Source organism: Moschus berezovskii, chromosome 17, assembly GCF_049115385.1.
Source record: "Moschus berezovskii isolate FMDL1 chromosome 17, NW_MosBer_1.0, whole genome shotgun sequence".
Lineage (NCBI taxonomy): Eukaryota > Metazoa > Chordata > Mammalia > Artiodactyla > Moschidae > Moschus > Moschus berezovskii.
The window spans coordinates 32,282,042-32,308,209 of record NC_142476.1 but is presented as its reverse complement, the minus strand read 5'-3'; the positions used below and the strand labels follow the sequence as shown (position 1 = coordinate 32,308,209).

Here is a 26,168-nt window from a genome sequence, read left to right as displayed (position 1 = left end):
CCTGTCAAGGCTTTTAGTTCACCCTTCTGGAGGCAGTACTTATCAAAAACTGTCCTAGTTGTCTCTATTAGCCCTTATTAGACTAAACTCTTTTAAAAACAGGAAACAGGTTCTGCTCATCTTGGTATCCATTGCCTTGTTCAAAACAGGTACTCAGGAAATGATTGTTGAATTAAATCATCTACTGGTATGCAAAACACTATCCTAGGCCTGGGAAAGATACAAAGAGGTATAAAAGATAAAACAGCCCCTGCCCTGTGAGATTTCAGCCTTAATAATTCATAATGGTGATCATTCATAATCATTTATAATTAATAAAATGAGAATGAGGCCAACCCTGTCCCTTGAGTCAAGTAAGGACAGGGATGAGAGGCTGAATGAATCACCAAGTTTTTAACTACTGAAGTGAGATTAGAAACAACTATCATTCATTGCCTGTCTGCCAGATGCCAGGCACTGAAGGGTACCTCCTGACATCCAGTCTTTTTCTTCACTTTAAAGATGAGAAAAATGAAGTTGGGAGAGGTTGGGAAATTTGCCTAAGACCACACAGTAAGTAGAGGACCCAACATTCTAACCCTTGACTGTTAGACTCCTCTAGGCAAAATACAATTTTTCTCCCCTAGATCGCCCCACCCTAAATTACTATCCAGGGAGGATGAGGGGGTAAACTGGCTCCAGCCGGTAAACTCACTCCCCCATGGAGTGATCTAGAAGGTTCCCAGGGAATGGAGACGTGGCCCAGCACCCCCACCCTCACCCCTCAACCTCCCTGACTGGTGGCCGGGGCATGGAAACTAGGGCTTGGTCTCCCCAAAGGAGGAGCCGGGCTCCAGGCCGGGGTCCCCAACCCCCCAGCGCGCGGGCACCTGTGTCGGGCCATGGCCGGCTGCCAGCTGTCTCCGGGCCTGCGGCCTGGCTCTGGGCTGGCCCTTTCCGGCGCATGTTTGTTCTCTGGAGCACAGCTGAGCTTCCTGAGCTGAAAGGCTCCGCAGTGCTTTCTTCGATCCCCGGAGGTTTGGCACCGCTGGACCCGCGGGTGGAGCCGAGCGAGGGGCCCGCTGCGGCCTCCTGCGGCCTTCCGGGCCCACCCTGGGTACCGGAGTCCGCCGGGGGCGCGGGGCCTGGAGCAGGGCTGGAGATGGAGGCCAGGGGGCTCTCGGTCACTCCCTGGGGGACAGAGGGGCTCCTCCAGTGGACCAGCTCCGTGGGGCTTGGGGCAGGGGTCGGCGAGGGGGCCGGGGGCGCAGGACCAAAGGACATGTTCTGGGCGGTGGCCGGCGGGGTCCAGAGCCCTCCGTCCGCGGGGACTGGGACGTGGGCCGGAGGGCTCGGTGATGCTGTCCCTCTGGGCTGGGGTGCGGCAGGGCCTGCGGAGGCGGAGGTGCTGGGGCCGAGGGTGCCGGAGCTGAGCTGGGGGGCCTTCGGGCTGACCTGCTGCAGGAAAGGCCCCGCCGAAGCCCGACCTTTTGTGGTGTCCGTGGGACCAAAGCTGGTGCCTACGGCAGAGAGAAGGCCTCCCTGGGGCTCCAGGGCCCTGCAATGCAGCCGCCGGGCGGCTTCTCCTCGCCTGGCCCTGCACACCCGTCGCAGACAGGGCGGAGCCGGGCGGCGGGCATGGGGAGCTCCTAAACCCACCTGGGTGACCAGTGAACCCCCCAGCATCTCAGCCCAATCCCTTGTTCCTTAGCAGCTCACAGGGCCCCCACCCCTACAGGATCCAGGCCTTCCGGCTCAGCCCTAAGCATCCCCTTCAGATCTCCTCCATTCCCTTTGCAGGCTAACTTCAAAACCACCTCCTCCAGGAGATCCTCGGATAATTACAGGAGCTGGGACAATCCCCTTCCCTGTGTCTCCCACCAGGCTTGTGACTACACAGGCAGCATTGCCTGTCAGGAGCCCTCCTCCCGCTGGCCATCAACCTTCAGAACAGCCCCTGCCTTTGCCTTGTGTCCCTGGAATTAATAAAGCTCTGTGCGTCCATGAGCTGGTCTCCTTGCTCTGTGTCCTCAGAAAGGGCAACAATACCTTTGTCTGATGTCCGACTCTGTAAAGATGCCAGAACTGTGATTTTTGCCCTCAATTATCCTAGTTTGCTTCAGAACTCACGGGAAGCAAAATGAGGTAATAGCTGTGAAAATGCTTCAGGAATCTAAAAAGGCTAGAGGCACACTCGGAGAAGGCAACGGCAAGCCACTCCAGTACTCTTGCCTAGAAAATCCCATGGATGGAGGAGCCTGGTAGGCTACAGTCTGTGGGGTCGCTAAGGGTCAGACACGACTGAGCGACTTTACTTTCACTTTTCACTTTAACACATTGGAGAAGGAAATGGCAACCCACTCCGGTGTTCTTGCCTGGAGAATCCCAGGGAAGGGGGGGCCTGGTGGGCTTCCTTCTATGGGGTCACACAGAGTCGGACACGACTGAAGTGACTTAGCAGCAGCAGCAGAGGCACACTATCCCTGTGATTTCCAGCCATGTCCCCACACACGGTCCCAACAACTCAGCTCTCATCTTCTCTCCTCCCAAAGAAGGGATTTGACGGGCACCTCTATTGCGCTTCCCTGTCTGGATGCTGGACCTCAGAGGCTATCTGGTGATATTTCCTCAGGAGCATTGCACAGCTGGGCAGTGAGGGGGTCTTCCCCTTTTCCTGTCTCTTGACTTCACCAGAGAGACTACACAGCCTCTCGTGGGTCCCGTGGCCCGGGAGCTGCAAGTCCAGTGGCCTAGTTCAAGGAGGGAGGTTAATAGTAACCGAGTCCTCCTCCTCTGAACCCCAGTTGGCCCACAGAGTGAGGGGCCCAGGGAACTGCCTCTCCGTAAGTGGCCCGTGGTTGCCACCCAAGTGGCTCACCTCTTTTCCAGCTCCTTCCTGGACTTTTTGGGAGGACCGCTTGGGACCCACCGCGTGCTACTGCATACAGTCCACCCTCTCCACATCCCAGGCCCTGGAGACCCTTGAATTCAGCCAAGAACAGGCTCAAAGTGACCCCATATGGAGCAGAGAACAGGGGAGTGTACTTGGTCTGGGCGTCATCCCCACAGTCACTTCTGAGGAGGGCATGTAGAAGAGCTGAGGGAGGGCTGCAAAATCCCGGTGTCCAATGGTGGGATCTAAGAAAACACCAATGGGGAGTGTGAGAGCAAGGCTGACATGGGGGAGCACACAGCAACCCCAGGTCTGCCACTCCGGACATGCTTCTCTGGTGAGAGCCCCACCAGACACTGATGATCAACCTCCCGTCACAGAAGCCAGCTTGGGAGGGCACTGTCACAGGAGAGGTCCCTATCACAAGAGCGGTCCCTTCACAATCTTTATTCCTTACAGCAGCTCTTCAAGGGAAGAACCATTGTTCCTGTTTTATAGATAAGGACCACTATTCTCATCAAATCCAAAGCACAAAAAGAAACAGCCAAGAATGGGCAAAACCAGAGACAGCAGATTAGTGGGTGCCAGGACTGAAGGTGGGAGAGAAGGGAGTGGGGGCACTGCTAACAGGTGAGGAGTCTCTTATTGGGGGTGATACAGTTGTCCTAAAAGTAGATAGTAGTGGTGATTGGGCCACCTGGGTTGTACTAAGTCTCACTATACTGGCCACTTCCAAAGTGAATTTTAAGGAATGTGAATTATATCTCAATAAAACCAAAGAAAATAAGAAGGAAGGGACAAAAGAGAAGAAAAGGGAGATGGAAAGAACAAGTCAGGGTTAAGCCTGTTGATGAGGAGACAGACCACACACAAGATCCAGAATAGCCAGTAGGCCTCTGGTTCCCGTGTGTTTGTGATGACAGCAGTAACAGTAGCTGACATCTATTAGGCATTTACTCTGAGTCAAGGGCTCATCTGGGTCTTTTATATTCGTCCTCATTCATCCTTCAAAGCCATCTTATGAGCTGCATCATCAGTGCCATTTTGGTTTTTTGCTGATGAGGAAAAGGAGGCTCAGAGATGCTGTTCACCTTATTTCTAGCAAGTAATAAAATCTGATTCCAAAGCCCACACTTTTAACCTCTTTGTTGCCAAATAAATCATTGTCGTTGCTAACTGCTAATACCCAGACACTGGACGGGGTCTGTTCTATTCTTTAAAGATCCCCAAGAATTAAATTAAAGCCTGCTCCAGAACTCTGCTAACCTACAGAATCTAGAAATACTTCCTTAGATCTATCCTCAACATCTCAAGCTGCCAAGAAAACCCATTTCTCATCCCAGTCTAGCCTTGGGTGGGCCGAAGGCTAGTGGGGGTGACCATCACTCACCATCGAAGCAGATGAAGGGTTTCAGGGAAAAGCAGGTCGCTGCAGAAATTCTGGGGGGGAAGCTCCAGTAGCTACTGAGACCTGCGCACAGTCCTGCCCCAAACTCAGGTGGCTGCAGCCAGGTAGGGATGCTGGAACCCCTGTCGCTGGACCACCTTGGAGACCCAGAGGCTGCGCTGAAGTAGAGGCCAATCCAGGCCTCGGTGTTACTCGTGATGGATTTCAAGTCCTTGTCCATCTCCTCAGTCACCGCCTGCAGGTCAGCCAGGTCTGTGTGGTGTCTGCGGCAGTACCCCACTGCCTCCAGCCACATCTTTTCTTGGTCAAATCTCTTGAAGGTCAGGTTGCCAAGCTGAACCTCAACTGTAAGTAAAGAACATAGAGACCACAGGCCTGAGGTCTGGGATCTCTGCCGGCTCAGCCCTCATCATCCCTAGACACAGTCCCAGTCCGACCGTTGCCCTTACCCCATCCTCAGATGTTAGGTTTGATGAAATCCACAATTTTATAGGCAGACTAAATACCAGATTGGGAGAATGAAGGAGCTGTCACAGCAGCAGCTGGGGGAAAGGACATGCTTTAGGGAGAGCAGGAGTTAAGAACTCTCCTGTGAGTCGTGTGGCCTTACAAGTCAAGTCTAAGCTTCAGTTTCTCTATCTGTACAACAGGGATGACAAACCTAGACAGTGTATTAAAAAGCAGAGACATCACTTTGACAACAAATGTCCATCTAGTCAAAGCTATGGTTTTTCCAGTAGTCATGTATGGATGTGAGTGTTGGACCATAAAGAAGGCTGAGTGTCGAAGAATTGATGCATTCAAACTGTGGTGCTGGAGAAGACTCTTGAGAGTCCCTTGGACTGCAAGGAAATCAACCCTGAATATTCATTGCAGGACTGATGCTGAAGCTGAAGCTTCAATGCTTTAACCACCTGATGTGAAGAGCCAACTCACTGGAGAAGACCTTGACGCTGGGAAAGATTGAGGGCAGGAGGAGAAGGGGTTGACAGAGGATGAGTTGGTTGGATGGCCTCATCAACTGAATGGACGTGAGTGTGAGCAAACTCCAGGAGATGGTAAAGGGCAGGGAAGCCTGGCGTGCTGCAGTCCGTGGCGTCGCAAAGAGGTGAATGAGTGAGTGAACAACAGCACAGGGATAGCACCTAAATATATTTAATTTAAATGATTAAATGAAGTCATGAATATAAATGATTTAACACAGTACGTGCAAATAATAAACACTCAAGTGGTAGGGTTAAACTTTGCAGGGAGGTATTGAGTGGGCTAATATAACCCTGGTTTAGAATCAGCCTCTTCTGTGGTTTCCAGGGAGTGTGCTTGCTGCACCAGCTCTTAGGAGGGTCCAAGGTTGAGGCAGAATAGAGGGAGCGTGTGGTATTCCCAGGCTCATGACATCAGGCAAGCTAGGGACAAGAGGTAAGCCTGGTGAGGGGCACTCCTGCTGGACATTCATGGTCCTGACTTCCAGGGGAGCTCAGACAGACCAAGATGCCCTCGCCTACTCTGCCCCTGGCCAGGCCTGTCTTATGGGCAGCACACAAACATCTGTGATTCAAAACAAGGGAAGTTTGGAAAGGATGTGCTTTGGCATGGACTGATTCCAGAAACCTGTTAAAGGAAACCTCTGTTTGTAGAATTGGGACTCATATCCTCAGATTCAAATACAGCCTCCCAAGCTCTGACTCCTGCCTGCTTACCAAGTCCCATCCAGATTTGCCTAATACTTCCCTAATTTTACCTATTCAAACTAGTCTTTTAAAGCTACACTTTCTAAACACCTCTTGTTCTCTTCTCGCCAGCCCTGAGCTTTGCCTGTAGCACAGGTCATCCTTTAAAATCCTCACTATAATCCCCAGAAACAGACCTCACTTTACAGAGCAGGAAGGGGAGACTCAGGGAGGCAATGACTTTCCCAAACTCATGCCTTGCTAAGTGGCAAGACGAGGTTCAAATCAGGTATGCCTGTCTTGGAGGCCTGTGCTGTCTTCACTCCGCAGTGCTGTGTTCCACAGCCTGCAGAAAACCAACTTTACAGAGCTGGTTGAGGAGTGAATTCCCTTTGAAATTTCAATACACCAAGAAACTCTTTGTAAAATACCAGGGCAGTAAGTCCCCTCACCATGTGGACTTCCCCGGTGGCTCAGATGGTAAAGAATCTGCCTGAAAGATAGGAGACCCAAGTTTGTTCCCTGGGTCACGAAGATCCAGAAGGAGGGCATGACAACCCACTCCAGTATTCTTGCCTGAAGAATCCCATGGACAGAGAAACCTGATGGGGAACACTCCATGGGGTCGCAAAGATTCAGATCCAACTGAGCAACTTTCACTCACTTTCAGGAGGTGGACAGGCCTCGACTGTGGAGAGGTACTGCCCACGCCTCCACCCACCCCCAGGTCACTGGGATGGGGACATCAGAAACTGGGATGCAGGCTAGGCTGGACTCTGCCACAGGCTGGTTGGAGAACCACACCCCCACACACCCCCACCTGCACCATGTGAATAACAAAGGCATTGAGCCTCTGCTTAGGGTCAGCCTGGGGGCAAAGCCAAGGCATCCCTGGGCCTGAGGGAGGGAGAGTCACCTGCTCCAGGTGGACCAGTGCCAGGGAAGGCGGAGCCCCGGGCGTGTACCTGGCTTTGGAGTGGCGGTCAGGCTGAGAACTGGCTCCAGGAGGGTGTGCGGCCCCACAGTAGGATCTGTGAAACAAGCCACATGTTATGTGGTGGGGGTGGGGCTGCCCAGGGTCCTCTGCGGGCACCAGGAATTGCCAAGTTGAAGCCTGGAGAAACCTAGCTCCAGAGTAAGTGGGCCCCTTTGTTCCCATCCACGTGTGTTCCATAAATATATATACTGAGCACCTGTAGTGTGGCAGATGCTATTGCAGGTCCTGGAAAAAATAGCAGCAGGAATAAGGCAAAGCGAGATCTCTGCTCTTGAAGAGAAGAAGGAGCCAGCCTTGCGAACAGGTAGGAAGGAATGTATTGAGCAGAGCTGAGAAAGGATGGGACCATGTGTAAGACTGTGATTAGAAGTGCTAAGGGAACCTGCTGAATATGTCGAAGCAAACTGGATCTGATTTACTTTTTTTTTTTTAATTTACATTTGTAAGATTTTACTGTGTACAGAACAGGCTGGAGGGGGCGAGGCAGATGCCAACGAGAGCTGTGCTGGTGTGTGGATTTGCAGAGCTGGAGAGAAGCAGATGCAGTTAAGAGGCGTCTAGGGAGAATCCAAAGACTCCAGGGGACTCGGGGAAAGCTCCCCCAACATGACTGCTCCTTCAAGGGGACCCCACGCGCGCTCCGGCACACTCACGACTCCTCTGGCCTGGGAATTGCAGGATCAAACCTAGACTACCCTGGGCTACATTTCAAGGCCCTGTGATGGGCATGGGGTAGCATAGAATTGGGGACCCATCAGGTTGGCTCTCCGTGACCCTATTTGAAGAGCTGGGATGGGCCTTGGCTGACTGAGAGAAAAGCAGAAATTGGCCTTTTTTTTTTTTTTTTTTAAGGAAGGTGCTGTCTATAACTATTCCCTCTGTGATCTCAGAACCTTTAAGACAAGGACTGCCTGAGCAGAGAGGGGCCAGCCAGGGGCAAGGATGGTGGCGGGGGCGCCATTTCCCAACAGCCAGTATCACGTGCATCAAGTAAATGGGTTGTCTGCAGAGATGCACCCACCTGCCTCCTCAAAGCAGGGGTTCTCCCAGGGAGTGGCTGTTCCACATGCCCCCAGCCCCTAGAGACAAAACCACACTGTGTTTTATCAGGAGGTAGACCCTGGACTCTGCTCTGGTTTCTGCATAGATGCACATGGATCCCCAGCCTGACTTTCCCTGTTCCCTCCCTTTCTTTTTCCTCTTTCCCCAGATCCTTCATTGGCAAAAGGAGGGGCCATAATGGAACTTTCCAGATTTTACTTTCTGTCTACCCTAATTTACACCTGTTTTCTCTGATGGAGTCTTTGGAGTGAGGGACAGAAGAGAAATAAACTAAGGCAGCAGAGAAGAATGTAGCAGAGGGTTAAGAAGCAGTCAGTTAGTTATGCTCCAAAAGAACTTGAGCTGGACCCATGCTCGCTCACTCGCTCCATCCCATTTGCTCCTGAGAAGCGACCCTAGGAGGACGACCAGGCCCAGGATGTGACTCTGAACATACCGTAGTAGCAGATGAAGGGCCTCCGAGCAGTGCACCAGGCGGCCCCCAGGCTGGGGAGAAAGGTTATCGAATACAGGGTGGCACAGAGGCCCTCCCTGAAGGTGGGCAGCGAGCCCCACACCGACGCGCTGAAGGAAGAGCCGCCGGACCATCTCAGGCCACCAAGGCGCACGTCGAAGAAGAGGCCGATCCAGGCCTCATGGCTGCTGGTGAGGGAATAGAGGGCCTTGACGCTGCCCCAGCCGCTCACGCTGTGCAGGTCAGCCAGGTCCGTGTGGTGCCGCCGGCAGTACTCCAGGGCCTCGGACCAGCTCAGCTCCTTTGCCACCCGCCAGAAGGTCTTGCCTTCGCTGGTCAGCTGCAGGGCTGGGGTGGAAGAGTTGTCACCTCAGCCCTGCCCTTACCCTACCCGCGAATTCCAGGGGTTGAGCCACACCGCGGGCCCCCACCTCCCGCCCTCCACTCCGCCTCCAGGGCCTTCACACAAGCCTCTCCGTTGAGCTGAAAGACCAGCCATCCCCTCATTGCCCCCAACCTGCTCCCTCAATGCCCCCCCACACCTTCTTGCATTTCTTGTCTCCCACTTCCCACCGCCCCATCCTGGCAGGCTCCCTTCGTACAAGCAGCCCTGCACCTTTGTTAGCGCTTGATAACAGTAGAGACTGTTCCCTGAGCACTCACCGTGGGCCGTTAGCTCACTGAATCCTTTCCAAGGACTCCCTGGGTTAAACATCACCACGACTGTTTTCCAAATTGAAAAACCCAAGTCACTGAGAGTTAAGCAACTTCGCCAAGGCCACCCAATGGGAAAAGATCCAGGGCCCAAGGACCGTGGGTGGGGCTCCCAGGGCAAGGCCCTTTGTCAGAGAGTGGTTTTGCCCTGATGTAGGAGTCACAGGCTTATCATTGGGCTGCACATTAGAATCACCTAGGGAGCTTCTCAAATACACCAATGACCAGGCCACCTACAGCAAAGATCTGAATGTCTCTCTGGGACCAGCATCAGAATTTGTTTAAAGCCCATGGGGGAAAGGGCCTTTTGGCTTGTCTGTCTCCACCAGACAAGGCAACTTGGAAGCAAAGAACCAGCCTTATTCATTATTATATTCCCAGGGTCATCCAGCACATCAGAGCGACTGGATATATTGAAAATGAATGAATGAACAGACAAATGAGCACATCAGACATCTCACAGGAACCAAGAACCCCATGTTCCCTTCCTTCCTTCCTGACTTCATCTCCTTGAGGAGGTGCCTGCAAAGGAGGACTGGTTAAGAACTACTCTGCCCAGGGCCTTGGGGTGGGAGACAGGGTATCCTAGTCCTTAAGGAAACCAGACGCAAGCCAGAGCCCTAAGGAGAGGAAAGTAAGACTGAAAACCCGGCATACAGAAGGGCAAGGGTGTGCATTTGGGGAGGACACGGGAAAGGCTTGACGAGGCACATGCCAAAAACAGTGATGCTCCTCACACCCACCAGAGGCCAAGAAGATGCTGCCTGTCGCCGAGAGAAGTTGGAGGACCCCTGGATGGAGAAAAGGGAATAGAAAAAAGTCGTCCTTATGATATGTGAGTCATTTTGATATTTTTTGTCTGATTCTGTTTAAGTTTTTAAATTAAATCACTGGCTGTGGCCTACTAAATTGACTTTAGGATCTAAGGGGTCCCAACCCACAGTTTGAAAAACCCTGCTGCCCCAGCTGATCTCCTGGTTTGAAACACATAACCTGACAACTCCACCCCGAGATGGGTGTACACGTCCGGATGTCCATTTCTCACAAGCACACAGGCTCACCCCGCAGACCTGGCCTGTCTGGGTCCTCCCCGCCCGTCCCTCCTGCGTCACTCCTCATCCCAGCACCGCAAGCCCCACGCAGGAGTCACTGTCGATGCCCCTCTGTCTCGGACTAGGCAAATCGCATCAGTTCTACAGCCAGCCTGTATCTGGGACCTTCTTGAACTTTCCACTTCTTTCTGTGCCCACTGACACCCTGCCTTAAGCCACTTTCCCCTCCCCGGGACTGACAGCACAGCGCCAGCCCCGGAGCTTCTGTCCCCAGCCCTCACAGCTTGCTCCCCGCTCTGTGACCAGAAGGGCCGTTCTGATAGTTTTCCTGATCATTCCCACAGGTTACGAGGGAAGCGGGGGGTGCTTCTTACCTCAGCCCCCAGGCCTGTGCGTCCTGGCCCACGGTCATAGGAAGGCTCCCCAGGCTCCCCAGTTTGCTCCCGCACACAGCCAGCTCATCCACAAGGCTGGCCCAGCGCCTCAGGGCCTGTCTCTGGCTTTACTCTTCGAGGTTCCTTCATTTAGCCCTTAAGCTCAGCCCAGATCCCCCTTCCTCAGAGAAATCTTCCCACCCCTAGACTAAAAACTCCCCGACGAGCTTCTCTCTGAGAGAGTTGCTCGTCACCCTGATCATCTCCTTCGCTGCTTTAGTCACATTTTGTGTCTTGTTTCCTGACTTTTGGCCCAATGTCTCTAACCCCCACTAGGGTGAGGGCTCCATGAAGTCGGGGCCATTCCTGACTGGCACCTACTTGCACTGTATGTGTTGGTTAGATGTAAATGAAGAATGAATGAGTGAATTTCTATACAGAACAGCAAACTCCAGGCCCTGACCCCTGGAGAGTGGGGGTGGGCAGGGGGCGGCTGTGGGGGGTGGGCAGGGTGAGAGGAGACACAGGCAGGGGAGGGCGAGCTGAGGCTGCTCTTACCATCAAGCTGACTTGCAAAACCAGTCACTTCTTCCCACTTGTCTCACCTGCAACCTCTGAGGGAGAGCCACCTTTCCTGCAGGTCCCTGCCCTGGACATGCCTGGGGCCCGGTGCCCTCCTGCCTGGGCGGTGGCCTTACCTGCTGTGCAGAGGGACAGTCGCAGCCCCATGACCGGCATGACTGTGATGCAGGACAGGACTGCGGGTGAAAAGGCTCCCCTGCTCTGGAAGAGGCTGTGCCTGGTCTGCGAGTCATTTCTTTCTTGATCCCCACTCTCCTCCTCTTTCCTACTCACGTGGACAGATTTCACTGAACAAACACTTACCCAGTGCCTCCTGCAGGCCAGCCACTGCGTAAGGTGCTAGGGATGCAGAAGAGCAGAAAAGATGGCTGTGCTCCTGCAAGTGACGGGGAGGTGAGTTACCGGGATGAGTAACTAAGGCACAAGCTGGGGAGGGGCGAGCCAGCCAGATGGCTGCTGGGGGAGGCGAGGGGGTGGAGGGCCTGAGAGTGAGAGCCCTGGGGTCCCTCAGGGCCGAGGGACAAGGGACCCAGTGGAAGGAAAGAAAAGGGAGGACTGAGGAGGGAAAGCGAGCTGGCATGTGAGGGCCAGGCTCGCTGTGCTCTCTTCCCTGCCCACCCTCCCAACAACCACAGCGCCAGGGAGAGCCTGTCACAATCCTGTTTTACAGGTGAGAAAGTTGTGTTTCCAAGAAGGAAATTGCTTGCTCAAAACTCCAAGGTAGGACATAGGGCAGCGATTCAAGCTCAGGTCACTGCAAAGCATGAGGCGGGGAGGGGCGGACTCCCCCCTCTAGTCCTACTTCAGTGAGGCCAGAAGTGCCCCCCACCCAGACTAGGCTCTGGCCCCTCAAGTAAGCAGGGAAAGATGCCAAGACACTTCATCTGGGGGAGCATGGAACAGATGCAAGACACTTTCTCCGCGGGAACCAAGAACAGCTCTCTCTATCTTTTTCCTCCCTCCCTCCCTCCCTCCCAACATCCTGTTTATGCCCACAACTCTCTCCATTCCCTGAGAGCTACGCTTTTGGAAACCAAAGCCTGGAAGACTCTTTCTTTTTTTTCCTGCCCTCCACCCCTTCACACCCTTCCTGGAGGAAAGGGCAAACAGCCCCTCTGATTGGAAGGGCAAAGGGAAAGAGGAAAAAATTGTTCATGCTTCAACAATAATGTCCTGCACTATATTCTGTTGTGCAGCGATGGCCTCAGATGACTTCTTCCCAGTGGCAGAACCCGTGTGTGCCAGGATCACTCTCTGGGGATGGAAGAGATCGACACTCCTGGCCCAGGAAACACCACCCTCTCCAGAACCCTCTCACCCGGCCATTCGCTTAGGTATCCTCAGTCTCATGATGTAAGGGACCCGCTAGGCTTCCCGGGGGAGAGCCCCTGGGGCAGTGCAGTGAGGGGTCAGGGACAGCCTTCATTCCCCCCACGCCCCCAGGGCCGCTCCTGGCACTGCTGCTGCTGCTGCTAAGTCGCCTCAGTCGTGTCCGACTCTGTGCGACCCCATAGACAGCAGCCCACCAGGCTCCCCCATCCCTGGGATTCTCCAGGCAAGAACACTGGAGTGGGTTGCCATTTCCTTCTCCAATGCATGAAAGTGAAAAGTGAAGTCGCTCAATCGTTTCTGACTAGTAGTGACCATGGACTGTAGGCCACCAGGCTCCTCTGTCCATGGGATTTTCTAGGCAAGAGTACTGGAGTGGCTTGCCATTGCCTTCTCCAGCTCCTGGCACTATGGGTTGAATTTCCACATGCATTTCTCTTCTCTCCCACCACTCCAAGAGCTCCTTGACAGCTGGGACTGCGCCATAGTCGCAAAGCCCTCATCCCATAACGCTGTGCAGTTTAGTCACTCAGTCGTGTCTGACTCTTTTGTGACCCCATGGACTGTAGCCCACCAGGCTCTTCTGTCCATGGGATTTCCCAGGCAAGAATGCTAGAGTGGGTTTCCATTTCCTTCTCCAAGGGATCTTTCTGACCCAGGGAATGAACCCACCTCTCCTGCATTGGCAGGCGAATTCTTTACTGCTGAGCCACCAGGGAAGCTCCACCCCATAATAAGTGCAGCAAACACTCTCAATGAAGAGGAGGCACTGTGGTTTGCATGAGGGAGCTTTGCTGTTCTTCTCTTTGGAGTCCCTCCTGCCTCAGACTCTGTCTGACCCATGGAGATCTCGAGAACATGAATGAATGAGGAGACTCACTGGACACGGAGGGCCGGTGGTAAGGGCAGAGAGGACAGCTCTGGTTCCCTGAGCTGTGTTAGGAAACCCCAGCTGGATAAAAGGGACAGAGAGAAGGAAGCTGCAGGCCTCCCAAGTCACCGGAAACAAACACTTGGTTTGCATGAGCCCCAGCAAGCAAAAGGGTTCGTGGAAACGTCCTGTAGCACCTCTTCCCATCCCCCAGGTTGGGAATGCGTTTGCACCTGGATGCAGTACATCCTTAGGTACACGCAGGCCCACAGTTTTCACTTTCCCACAGTCACCATCTGTCTCTTCTCCCAGACTAGTTAGATCTGTAGCCCCTGTAGCATTTTTCCCATACTTCCTTTATTGCTTGGACAGGCTCCCTCAGAGCAAACAGGTTTTCTTCTGCAAAGTGAGCTGCTAATGACCGTCTGTCCATGCTCTCTGTTAGAGATGTTCACTGTGGCCACAATACCCAGCCAGCACAACTTGAGAGGTTTTCTCTGAGCCTTCATTCCTGTGAGATAATAGAAAAAATATATATTGGTTTCTGCCACCCAGTACCTGGCGTGTATGTGCTGAGTCACTCAGTCATGTCCAGCTCTTTGCAACCCCATGGACTGTAGTCCACCAGGCTCCTCTGTCCATGGGATTCTCCAGGCTCTTGCCTGGATTGGATTGCCATGCCCTCCTCCAGGGAATCTTCCTGACTCAGGGACTGAACCCACGTCTCTCATGTCTCCTGCATTGGCAGGCGGATTCTTTACCACTAGCACCACCTGGCACAGAGCTCCTAAAGTCCTGGTTATTTCCTGAGTGACAAAAATGTCCTTTTTTTTTCCTGATGAAGTGACTCTGGGTGGGCTCCTGGATGGCAACTGGTACCTAAAAAGACTAAGCCATGATGAGAAACTTGGAATTTTCAGCCCCAACCCCCTATCCTTCAGAGTTAACGATCGCTCAGGGCTAAGTAATGAAGCCTTCACAAGACTACCTTGGCGGTTCAGTAGTTAAGATTCCACACTTCTGCTGCAGGGGGCATGAGTTCGATCCCTGGTCAGGGAACTAAGATTCTGCAAGCCATGCAGTATGGCCAAAAAATAGGGGGGAAAAAAAGCCTCCACAGAAATCCCGAAAGTGTGGGGTTCAGAGAGCTTCTAGGTTGGTGAACGCATAGAGGTTTGGGCAGAGTCCTTGCCATGCCCCAGGCCTCTCTCCTATCTGGCTGTTCCTGGGTTAAATCCCTTTGTGATAAACTGGTAATCTGGGGAGTAAGATGTTTCTTGAAGATCTGTGAGCCGCTGTAGCAAATTAGTTGTACCTGAGCAGAGGGTTGTGGGAACTTCCATCTGTAGCCACTTGGTCCAAAGCACAGGTAACAACCTGGCCTAGGGACTGGCATCTGAAGCGGGTGTAGCGGGTGGACAGCCTTGTAGGTCTGAACCCTTAACCGATGGGATCTGACTCTAGCTCCGGGCAGTGTCAGACTGAGTTAAATTACAGGACACAGAGAATTGCTCCTTGTGGGTGAAAATCGTCATATGTCTGGGATCAGAAGTTGTGAGGATGGTTTGATATGATGTGAGAGTAAAAGAGAAACCCAGGAGGAAAGACTCGGGGTAGGGGTTTCCTAAGCAATTCTTATCTGCAAAATGAGGGTCATAATAGCTATTTTTCAATGATATTATGAGGATTACGTGAAATAATCTTTGTAGTGGATATGATATGCTGCACAAATTCTAGTGTGGAAGAAGCATTGTATCATCTGCTTATTTGTCTCTAAACCAACTTAAAAGTTTTAAGGTGCACTTATTTTTTTATTTCATTATGTGCACAGACTAAGATGCACCTATATGTTTTGTAATGCACCTATTTAAAGTACACAATCTGATCAACTTTGCAGAATGCATGTACCAGTGGAACCACCACGATCAAGTCATAGAACATTCCCAACACCCTAAAATGTTCCCTCCTGCCCTCTTCAGCAGTCCCTCCCCTACTCCAGCTTCAGGCATCCACTGATTTACTTTCTGTCACTGTAGATTCATTTTCCAGCATCTTGTTTGAATGGAATTCCATGCAGTAAAATGTCTGTAAGTTTCACCCATCTTGTCAGATGCATCAGTAGTTTACTCCTTTTCATCACTGAGGGGTAGTCCGTTGTAGGAAAACACTACAACTTGTTTATTCAGTTCTCCTGCTGGTGGGCTTGGTGTTGTTTTCCAGTTTGAGGCCATTATGAATGAAGCCGCTGTGAACATTCATGAACAAGTCTTTGTGTGGGCATATGTTCTTATTTCTTTTGGGTAAATGCCTAGGGGTGGGATTGTTGGGTCATGTGGTAAGCGTATGCTTATAAGAAATTGCTAACTCTCTTCCAGAGTGGCTATATCATTTTCCACTCCCACCAGCAATGTATGATAATCCTGTGTGGATGTGAACTGTTGGACGATTGTGCCCCATGAGGCTGTTCCTGCTTGAGGGAAAAGTTCTGTTACAGATAGCTTCTCAAAATGCCCACGCAGTTGGGAGGCAGTGGGGCTCCTGGGACAGGTCACTGGAGCCTTCCTTGGACGCTTTCTTGGGTCCTTTGGGGAGAACCACCGGGTCCTTTGCTCTTGGGCGCTACCTAGTGGTGGGTGGCACACAGTACTGGGCAGCCAGCCCTGCTTCATTCATCCTGAAGACAGGTTTTTTACATGTACCTCAGGAGGAATGTGTACAGGAGGAGCCACTCCAGTACTCTTGCCTAGAAAATCCCATGGATGGAGGCGCCTGGTAGGCTGCAGTCCGTGGGGTCGCTAAGGGTCAGACACGACTGAGCGACTTTACTTTCACTTTTCACTTTCACATATTGGAGAAGGAAATGGCAGCCCACTCCAGCGTTCTTGCCTGGAGAATCCCAGGGACGGGGGAGCCTGGTGGGCTTCCATCTGTGGGGTCACACAGAGTCGGACACGACTGAAGTGACTCAGCAGCAGCAGCAGCAGGAGGAATGTGAACCCTTGGACTCCACTGTGGCTCAAAATTTTCACTTATGTTTCCCCTCTAAGCGCTGTTTTAATAACAGATTTTTAAAAAATTCTACTTTATTCCTTTAAAAGTAAATGTGTTGGCCAGTAAGAATATTAAAAGATATGCAACATCACTAGTTACTGCATACATGTGTGCTCAGTCGTGTCTGACTCTTTGGCAACCCCATGGACTGTAGCCCGCCAGGCTCCTCTGTCCATGGGATTCTCCAGTCAAGAATACTGGAGTGGGTTGCCGTTTCCTACTCCAGGGGATCTTCCTGACCCAGGGGGAAATGCAAAACAAAACTACAGTGAGATGACACCTCACACCCATTAGGAAGGCTGCCATCAAAACAACAGAAAACTAGTTGCTGGTGAGAATGTGGAGACGCGGGGACACTTGTTAGGGGGAATGTGAATGTCAGTGCAGCCACTGTGGAAAACCACATGGAGGTTCCTTAAAAAATTAAAAGAGAGTTATCATATGACCCAGAAATTCCACTTCTGGGTATATGCCCCCAAAAATTGAAGACAGGGACTCAAAAGAGATATTTGTAAACTCATGTTCATAGCAGCGTTATTCACAATAGCTAAAACATGGAAGCATCCCAAGTGTCCATTGAGGATGAAAGGAAAAACAAAACATGGTACAATGGAATATTCAGTTCAGTTCAGTCGCTCAGTCGTGTCCGACTCTCCGCGACCCCATGAATCACAGCACGCCAGGCCTCCCTGTCCATCACCAAATCCCGGAGTTCACTCAAACTCATGTCCACAGAGTCGGTGATGCCATCCAGCCATCTCATTCTCCGTCGTCCCCTTCTCCTCCCGCCCCCAACCTTTCCCAGCATCAGAGTCTTTTCCAGTGAGTCCACTCGTCGCATGAGGTGGCCAAAGTATTGCAGTTTCGGCTTTAGCATCAGTCCTTCCAATGAATACCCAGGATTGATCTCCTTTAGAATGGACTGGTTGGATCTCCTTGCAGTACAAGGGACTCTCAAGAGTCTTCTCCAACACCACAGTTCAAAAGCATCAATTCTTCGGCGATCAGCTTTCTTCACCATCCAACTCTCACAACCATACATGACCACAGGAAAAACCATATCCTTGACTAGATGGACCTTTGTTGGCAAAGTAATGTCTCTGCTTTTTAATATACTATCTAGGTTGGTCATAACTTTCCTTCCAAGGAGTAAGCGTCTTTTAATTTCATGGCTGCAATCAGCATCCGCAGTGATTTTGGAGTCCCCAAAAATTAAGTCTGACACTGTTTCCACCATTTCCCCATCTATTTCCCATGAAGTGATGGGACCAGATGCCATGATCTTTGTTTTCTGAATGTTGAGCTTCAAGCCAACTTTTTCACTCTCCTCTTTCACTTTCATCAAGAGGCTTTTGAGTTCCTCTTCACTTTCTGCCATCTGCATATCTGAGATTATTGATATTTCTCCCAGCAATCTTGATTCCAGCTTGTGCTTCTTCCAGCCCAGCGTTCCTCATGATGTACTCTGCATATAAGTTAAATAAGCAAGGTGACAATATACAGCCTTGACGTACTCCTTTTCCTATTTGGAACCAGTCTGTTGTTCCATGTCCAGTTCTGACTGTTGCTTCCTGACCTGCATACAGGTTTCTTAAGAGGCAGGTCAGGTGGTCTGGGATTCCCATCTCTTTCAGAATTTTCCACAGTTTATTGTGATCCACACAGTCAAAGGCTTTGGCATCATCAATGAAGCAGAAATAGATGTTTTTCTGGAACTCTCTTGCTTTCTCCATGATCCAGCGGATGTTGGCAATTTGATCTCTGGTGCCTCTGCCTTTTCTAAAACCTGCTTGAACATCTGGGAGTTCTCAGTTCACATATTGCTGAAGCCTGGCTTGGAGAATTTTGAGCATGACTTTACTAGCGTCATGTAGTAAAGTGCGGTAGTTTGAGCATTCTTTGGCATTGCCTTTCTTTGGGATTGGAATGAAGACTGATCTTTTCCAGTCCTGTGGCCACTGCTGAGTTTTCCAAATTTGCTGGCATATTGAGTGCAGCACTTTCACAGCATCATCTTTCAAGATTTGAAGTAGCTCAACTGGAATTCCATCACCTCCACTAGCTTTGTTCATAGTGATGTTTTCTAAGGCCCACTTGACTTCACATTCCAAGATGTCTGGCTCTAGGTCAGTGATCATGTTATCGTGACTATCTTGGACATGAAGATCTTTTTTGTACAGTTCTTCTGTGTATTCTTGCCACCTCTTCTTAATATCTTCTGCTTCTGTTAGGTCCATACCATTTCTGTCCTTTATCAAGCCCATCTTTGCATGAAATGTTCCCTTGGAATCTCTAATTTTCTTGAAGAGATCTCTTGTTTTACCTATTCTGTTGTTTTCCTCTATTTCTTTGCATTGATCACTGAGGAAGGCTTTCTTATCTCTCCTTGCTATTCGTTGGAACTCTGCATTCAGATGCTTATATCTTTCCTTTTCTCCTTTGCTTTTCACTTCTCTTCTTTTCACAGCTATTTGTAAGGCCTCCTCAGACAGCCATTTTGCTTTTTTGAATTTCTTTTCCATGGGGATGATCTTGGTCCCTGTCTCCTGTACAATGTCACGAACCTCCATCCAGAGTTCATCAGGCACTCTATCTATCAGATCTAGTCCCTTAAACCTATTTCTCACTTCCACTGTATAATCACAAGGGATTTGATTTAGGTCATATCTGAATGGTCTAGTGGTTTTCCCTACTTTCTTCAATTTAAGTCTGAATTTGGCAATAAGGAGTTCATGATCTGAGCCACAGTCAGCTCCTGGTCTTGTTTTTGCTAACTGTACAGAGCTTTTCCATCTTTGGCTGCAAAGAATATAATCAATCTGATTTCAGTGTTGACCATCTGGTGATGTCCATGTGTAGAGTCTTCTCTTGTGTTGTTGGAAGAGGGTGTTTGCTATGACCAGTGCATTCTCTTGACAAAACTCTATTAGCCTTTGCCCTGCTTCATTCCATGCTCCAAGGCCAAAGCAATGATCATGGTCAGGATTTTAGCTTCCCCCGGCTGCGCAGACGCGAGAGACGCCGGCCCGGTGGCGCAACCGACCACGCAGAGGTGCAGAGGAGAGGAGCTACCCCACGCCTGAGGCCAGGGCCTGCAGCCAAGAGGAGCTACCCCACGTCCAATAGGTGGTGGCTGTGCAGGCGCAGGAGGGCCGAGAGGAGCTACTCCACGTTCAAGGTCAGGAGGGGCGGCCTTGAGATACCCCTCGTCCAAGGTAAGGTGCAGCGGCTGTGCTTTGCTGGAGCAGCTGTGAAGAGATATCCCACGACCATGGTAAGAGAAACCCAAATAAGACGGTAGGTATTGCGAGGGGGCATCAGAGGGCAGACACACTGAAATCATAATCACGGGAAACTAGTCGATCTGATCACATGGACCACAGCCGGATGTGGTCCACTGGAGAAGGGAATGGCAAACCACTTCAGTATACTTGCCTTGAGAACCCCATGAACTGTATCAAATGGCAAAATGATAGGATACTGAATGAGGAATTCCCCAGGTCGGTAGGTGCCCAGTATGCTACTGGAGCTCAGTGGAGAAATAACTATAGAAGGAATAAAGGGATGGAGCCAAAGCAAAACCAGTACCCAGTTGTGGATGTGACTGGTGATAGAAACAAGGTCTGGTGCTGTAAAGAGCAATATTGCATAGGAACCTGGAATGTTAGGTCCATGCATCAAGGCAAATTGGAAGTGGTCAAACAGGAGATGGCAAGAGTGAACATAGACATTCTAGAAATCAGTGAACTAAAATGGACTTGAATGGGTGAATTTAACTCATATGACCATTATATTTACTATTGTGGGCAGGAATCCCTTAGAAGAAATGGAGTAGCCATCATGGTCAACAAAAGAGTCCGAAATGCAGTTCTTGGATGCAATCTTAAAAACGACAGAATGATTTCTGTTCGTTTCCAAGGCAAACCATTCAATATTACAGTAATCCAAGCCACATCTGACATGCCTCAAGGAAAGGAGCTGTGCTCCAGAAGATGAGCTGAGACAGGTAATATGATGTTTAATCTTATGTCAACTTGGCTAGGTCACAGGGTGCTCAGAGACCATTGACCCTTCTTTAAAAAAAAAAGAATTATTTCTTTTTGGTTGTATTGGGCCTTCACTGCTGCTCACTGGCTTTCTCTAGTTGTGGGGAGCAGGAGCTAATCTCTAGTTGAGGTGCTTGGACATCCTGTTGTGCTGGCTTCCCTTGTTGCAGAGCACAGACTCTAGGAGCAGGGGCTTCAGTAGTTAGAGCACTCAGGCTCAGGAGTTGTGGCACATGGGCTCTAGTTACTCGGTAGTATGTGGAATCTTTCTGGACCAGGGATCAAACCCGTGTCCCCTGCATTGGCAAGAGGATTCTTATCCACTATACCACCAGGGAAGTCCTGCAGTTGACTCTTGAACAATGTGGGGGATAGGGGTGCCAACCTGCTGGACAGTCAAAAATCTGTATTGCTTATAGTCAGCCCTGGTATATACAGTTCTGCACCTTGAGATTCAACCAACTTCAGACCACATAACGCTGCAGTATTTATTACTGAAAAAAAATTCTCATGTTAGAGGACTCATGTAGTTCAAACCCACGTTCAAGGGTCGGCTGAATCTGGTTAAACATTATTCCGGGTGTGTGTGTGAGGGTGTTTTGGGTGAAGTTAACACTTGGATAGGTAGACTGACTAAAGCAGACTGCCCTCCCTAATGTGGGTGGGCCCCATCCAATCTGTTGAAGGCCTAGACAGAACAAAAGCCTGAGTGAGAAATAATCCTTTTTCAGCCTGTTTTATAGCTGGGACCTCAGTCTTCTGTACTCAGAAGGGAACTTCCCCCACTGGCTCTCCTGGGTCTCCAGATGGCAGATCATGGGGCTTCTCAGCCTCTGTAATGTCGTGAGCCAATTCCTTAAGATAAATGTCTAGATAGATAGATGACAGATACATAAATAAATGTCCTATTGATTCTGTTTCTCTGGAGAACCCTGACTAATCCAAGGAACCAAGTGGGAGGCACAATAGAAGGCCTGCAGAACATCCGGGGGTGGGGGGCAGGGGGCTGGCAGAGAGCAGCAGGACGGAGGCCAGGTAGGTCAGCAAGACGAATCTCATTGACACCAGGTCGGCCCTGCAAAGTCTCCTTTGTGTGGACGTGGTGTTTGTGGTTTTCCAGTTCTCTGAGAGCTGAGGGAGATTCAGGCACAAAACCAGAAGGTTGTTCCATTTATGAACATCCCATTGTTTCCTGAGGCAGACGCCCACAGGACCTCTGGGAATGGGCCTGTGTTATGACACTGGGACGTGGTGAAGTGTCAGCCTGACGCACAGGCGGCTAAGAGGACACCTTCTTGCTCTATGTTGTTAGAGGATGTGTAGATTTAACTCCAGTTCCAGCTGCTGAGCTGAGTGACAAGGCCAGGTAAAGGTGAACTTGGGCCAGATGGAGCAGAGAAGGCTGATACGGGACCCAACACACCTGCCGGGACAGGCTAGCAGCTCTTTCTGCCAGAAGGAAGACCCGTTCGATATGCTGGAGACAGTAAACACTCACCATACGGGGCCCAGCATGGAGGAGATGTCCTACTGAGCTGGGGGGAGTGTTTCATCTTCAGAGATGGAGACGGGTATTGGTGATGGGAAAGCCTGGTATATAGTAGGTAACGTGGCTCTCCGCGCCTCCCGCACCGTGTTTAGAGAAGAAATTCTCTAAAGTCAAGGGCGGTGGGAAGCTCACTAGGCCAGGAATGGGATCCAGAAGAACACGAGAGCGAGCCAGCTCTGAGAACTGGGCCGTGCCTCTCCCTGGGCCCTCAGCACCCTGACCTTGCTCACTATATTGCAAGTGTGAGTCTAATGATGCCCTGTCAGCCCATCAGTGGTGAGTCCTTAGATGCCAGGGCCATGTCCGGTGTCCTTCTGCTCCTGGTGCCTAGCAGAGTGCGTGGCACACAGGCGGGGCTCAGTGTTGAATGAACAGGTCGGGGCGCTTGCTGTGGGGTCCCCTACATAGTGACCCAGAGCTCCTTGCTGAGACCCGGCCTAGCCCTGAGCCTGGAGAAAGGTGACCTGCCAGTGAGGTGTGTGGCTGAGACAGGCAGGGCCCCGCGATGCACAGCTCTCTGCATGGGTTGTCATTGTCACAGGTGTCAGAGTGGTGGGGGCACAAGAAGAGGGCTTCGTTTTAATCAAGAATGAGAAAGAAAGAAATTAATGCTTATGTTTAGGGCGTTCAGCAAATGACCACGGCCTGCGTCAGTGTTGGATTTCCTTCAAGTTGTCTTACCAGGGAGCGACTTTCACACCAGTTTTGCCACCCAGAAAGCAGTTTCGCTTACGTCTCCTTTTTCAACTCCAAGTGAGAGCTCGGGGCCCAGAGAATTCCTCTCAAAGTGTTTGTCTGTCACATGACCCAGGAACACCCTAGAGCCATGTAGAGAGGAGCCTGCGGAGAGGAACCAGGGTGCTGCCAGAGGCCCCGAGGAAGAAGGCTGGGATGGGGCCAAGGTGATTGTGGATTCAGCCTTCTGAGCAGGGAACGGTCCCGCTGGAGAAACTGCTCCCTGCAGAACCAACACACCAGGTGACGAGCCTTCAAACTCTTGTGAAGAGGTCTTCCTCTCAGGTGTCTTGGTGCAAAAAGATAAAAATAAAGTATCTGTGCATGTTTGCCTACAAAGAACAGGCCAAGTGAAGTCACTCATTGTAAAAAATGATGAGGGGGGACTTCCCTGGTGGTCAAGTGGTTAAGACTCTGGCTTCCAGTGCAGGGGGGGCAGGTTCAATCCCTGGTTGGGGAGCTAAGATCCTACATGCCTTGCAGCCAGAAAAAAAAAAACATAAAACAGAGACAGTACTGTAACCAATTCAATAAAGACTTTAAAAATGGTCCACATCAAAAAAATCTTAAATAAAAAAAAACAAGGCAAAGGGATACTAGCCAAGCAAGGAGGCCCTAGGAGCTGTATTTGTCGTGAGCAGGGGGAGCCACTGGTGGTTGGTGGCTCTTTATCTCAGACAGCAGGCCACCCTGTAACGGTCGACTGTGGGGATAATAACAGGTTCCCTGGGCCCTGGGAGGCCCTGGCAAAGGCGTCCCTGTCATGGTGAAGACACAGGAGCAAAAAGCCTGCGATCTTCACACAGAGCCTTTGCTCTGACTTTTCACTCATTAGCTGTATGGCAGTAGCTGGAGATTAACCATTAATTGTTGAGAACATCATGCTTTGTTCCTGAAACAGAGGTACTAGAATTTCACATGATAGAAATTCCGTAGAAACAATATAATAGAATTTGATTCTTGCTGAGGTCTGATACATTGTTCACAGGAAGGATCAGAAATTGCATAGTAACCAATGTGTCAGTGAGAAAGGATGTCTGAACCCTGCCCAGGGTAGAGGCAAGGTGTCTATAAATCAGCTACACGGGACAATACAGTAACCAATGATATACAATTTCTGTGAGCAGTCCCCTGAAGCTAGGGGGAACCCCCACACACACAAGAGGGGGGCAGTACTAGACACTGTAGTATGGGGCAGGGTGTTCCAGGAGTTGGTCATCTACGTCGTATGCAAGGTTGACCAGAGACCACAGTTGTCAGGATTCTGGGCACCTTTGTGAATCAAAGGGCTGTAGAACACTGGGACCCCTGTGGTCAAACGGGCCCCTCAGCACGATTGACGTTCTCTGCTCCTTCTCTGGCTGGGCCCAGGCTTCATCACAGGCCAGACCCTGGAGCTATGGAATCACAAGAGGTCAAATACAGAGGCCTGAAGCCATTTTTAACCCCTCTCTTCCCACTGCCCCTACCCTGTATACTACATGATCATCATGAAACTGAAAAACCAGGACATTTTTAAAGAAAAGAGAATCTAAATGTCATTGACCTGGGGAAAGGAGACACGTGGCTGCCTCTCTCTCTGTTGGGAATCTCCCCTTTCACCAAACTCCACTGCAATATCGGAGGGTTGTATGTGCTTCTTGCCCTGGACCAGTGGATTATTGCCATGAAGGGGGTTTAGGAAAAGTCCATCTGACATTCTTCAGGTAAGAATGGCCCATGGCCATTGGAACAAAGTTATACTACAGTAATACCCACATCACAAGGCTGCTTCCACTTAGGGCCTCAAGCAATTGCAAAATCTTAGAGAAGAAAATAACAGACTCATTTATTTAGGTTTATCGAACATATCCCCAGCCCTTCCAGGACATATTGATGACAACAGTGATGTATTTGAGGGCACGAACAGCAAGTACTGTATGAAGGCAAAATGTGGATCTGTGGTCAAATTTCTGTCCAAATCATGATGATGATATTGGTGATGATGATGATGGTGTGTGTGTGTGTGTCTGTGTGTGTAAATTTTCTACTTTATAAAGCAGTTTCACAACAAGACCTTGATTTCTTTTATACCCAATTTCCTTATATATGGATCAGTGAGCTTTTCTAGAAGGAGGCTCATTTAACAAGTGCTCCCCCAAACAAAGGACATTTATCTTCAGGTCCAGAAGGAACTCAATTCCCAACAAAGAGGAGATGGTGCCCATTTTCACTAGGCTGGTAGACATTGAGAAGGAGTCAGTCATTATCACTGTAGTTCCCTGCTAAAGCCTGTGGGATCTGTGGAAACCTGTGAAGAAAGGGCCCTCCTGCCACACGGTCAGCAGATCTGGAAGGACTGAGCACAGTGGTCAAAGGACCTTAGCGTCCCAACCCCTCATTTGGAACGAGGGGGAAAGGAGCCTGGGAAACTCCCCACCACTTCCTGCCCCACGCCTCCCCTCCCCAGCTGAATGGTGACAGACATTCTCCTTTGGTTGTGATGGGCTGAGATCACGGTCTGTCCCAAGGATGGAAGCTGCAAAATAAGTCCCAGAGCTCAGGGCCTCTGGGAAGGACAGGCACAGGCCCAGGAAATGGTCAGGTGAGTGCAATCAGTCGTGTGTGGGATGCAGGCACATACTTAACACACAGTTTGCATCATTTCCTGTACTGTCTGTCCTAGGAATTTCCAGGTTGGCCCTCCCTTTCTGGAGCAAATAGTATTTGAAATGAGAGGGAGGAAGGAATACCCAAGGATTAACGGGAAGAGAAATTAGTTTTCCTAACCCGGATATGAAATAATTTTAGGTCTCAGGGGAGGCCATGTTTTTAGACTTTTTTGGTGTTTTTTTTTTTTAATTGGGGTATAATTACTTCACAATGTTGGGTTAGTTTCTGTCATACAACAGTGTGAATCAGCTATAAGTGTACATATATCCCCTCCTTCTAGGACCTTCCACCACCCCACAACCAACCCATCCCTCTAGATCATCACAGAGCACCAAGTTGAGCTCGCTATGCTATCTGTCCCTGCTGCTGCTAAGTCGCTTCAGTCGTGTCCGACTCTGTGCGACCACATAGACAGCAGCCCACCAGGCTCCCCCGTCCCTGGGATTCTCCAGGCAAGAACACTGGAGTGGGTTGCCATTTCCTTCTCCAATGCATGAAAGTGAAAAGTGAAAGTGAAGTCGCTCAGTCGTGTCCGACTGTTAGCGACCCCATGGACTGCAGCCTACCAGGCTCCTCCGTCCATGGGATTTTCCAGGCAAGAATACTGGAGTGGCGTGCCATTGCCTTCTCTGATCTGTCCCTACTAGCTATCTATTTTACACATGGCAGTGTATATATGTCAATCCTAATCTCCCAATTCATCCCTCCTTCCTTTTCCCAACCTGTGTCCACTTGTCTTTTAAACTCAAA

General features: G+C 50.5%; 1 protein-coding gene across 1 annotated transcript; it reads right to left on the bottom strand.

Moving 5' to 3' along the window:
• Positions 1 to 756: 756 nt before the first annotated feature.
• On the bottom strand, positions 757 to 9,346 carry CLEC20A (C-type lectin domain containing 20A). The gene is made up of 6 exons (XM_088844923.1): positions 9,127 to 9,346; positions 8,446 to 8,811; positions 6,916 to 6,981; positions 4,263 to 4,625; positions 3,025 to 3,117; positions 757 to 1,499 (listed from the first exon to the last, which is right to left on the bottom strand). The coding sequence occupies exons 1-6, from the start codon at positions 9,176 to 9,178 to the stop codon at positions 757 to 759; spliced, it is 1,683 nt and encodes a 560-aa protein (XP_088701049.1). The 5' UTR covers positions 9,179 to 9,346.
• Between the last annotated feature and the right edge of the window lie 16,822 nt (positions 9,347 to 26,168).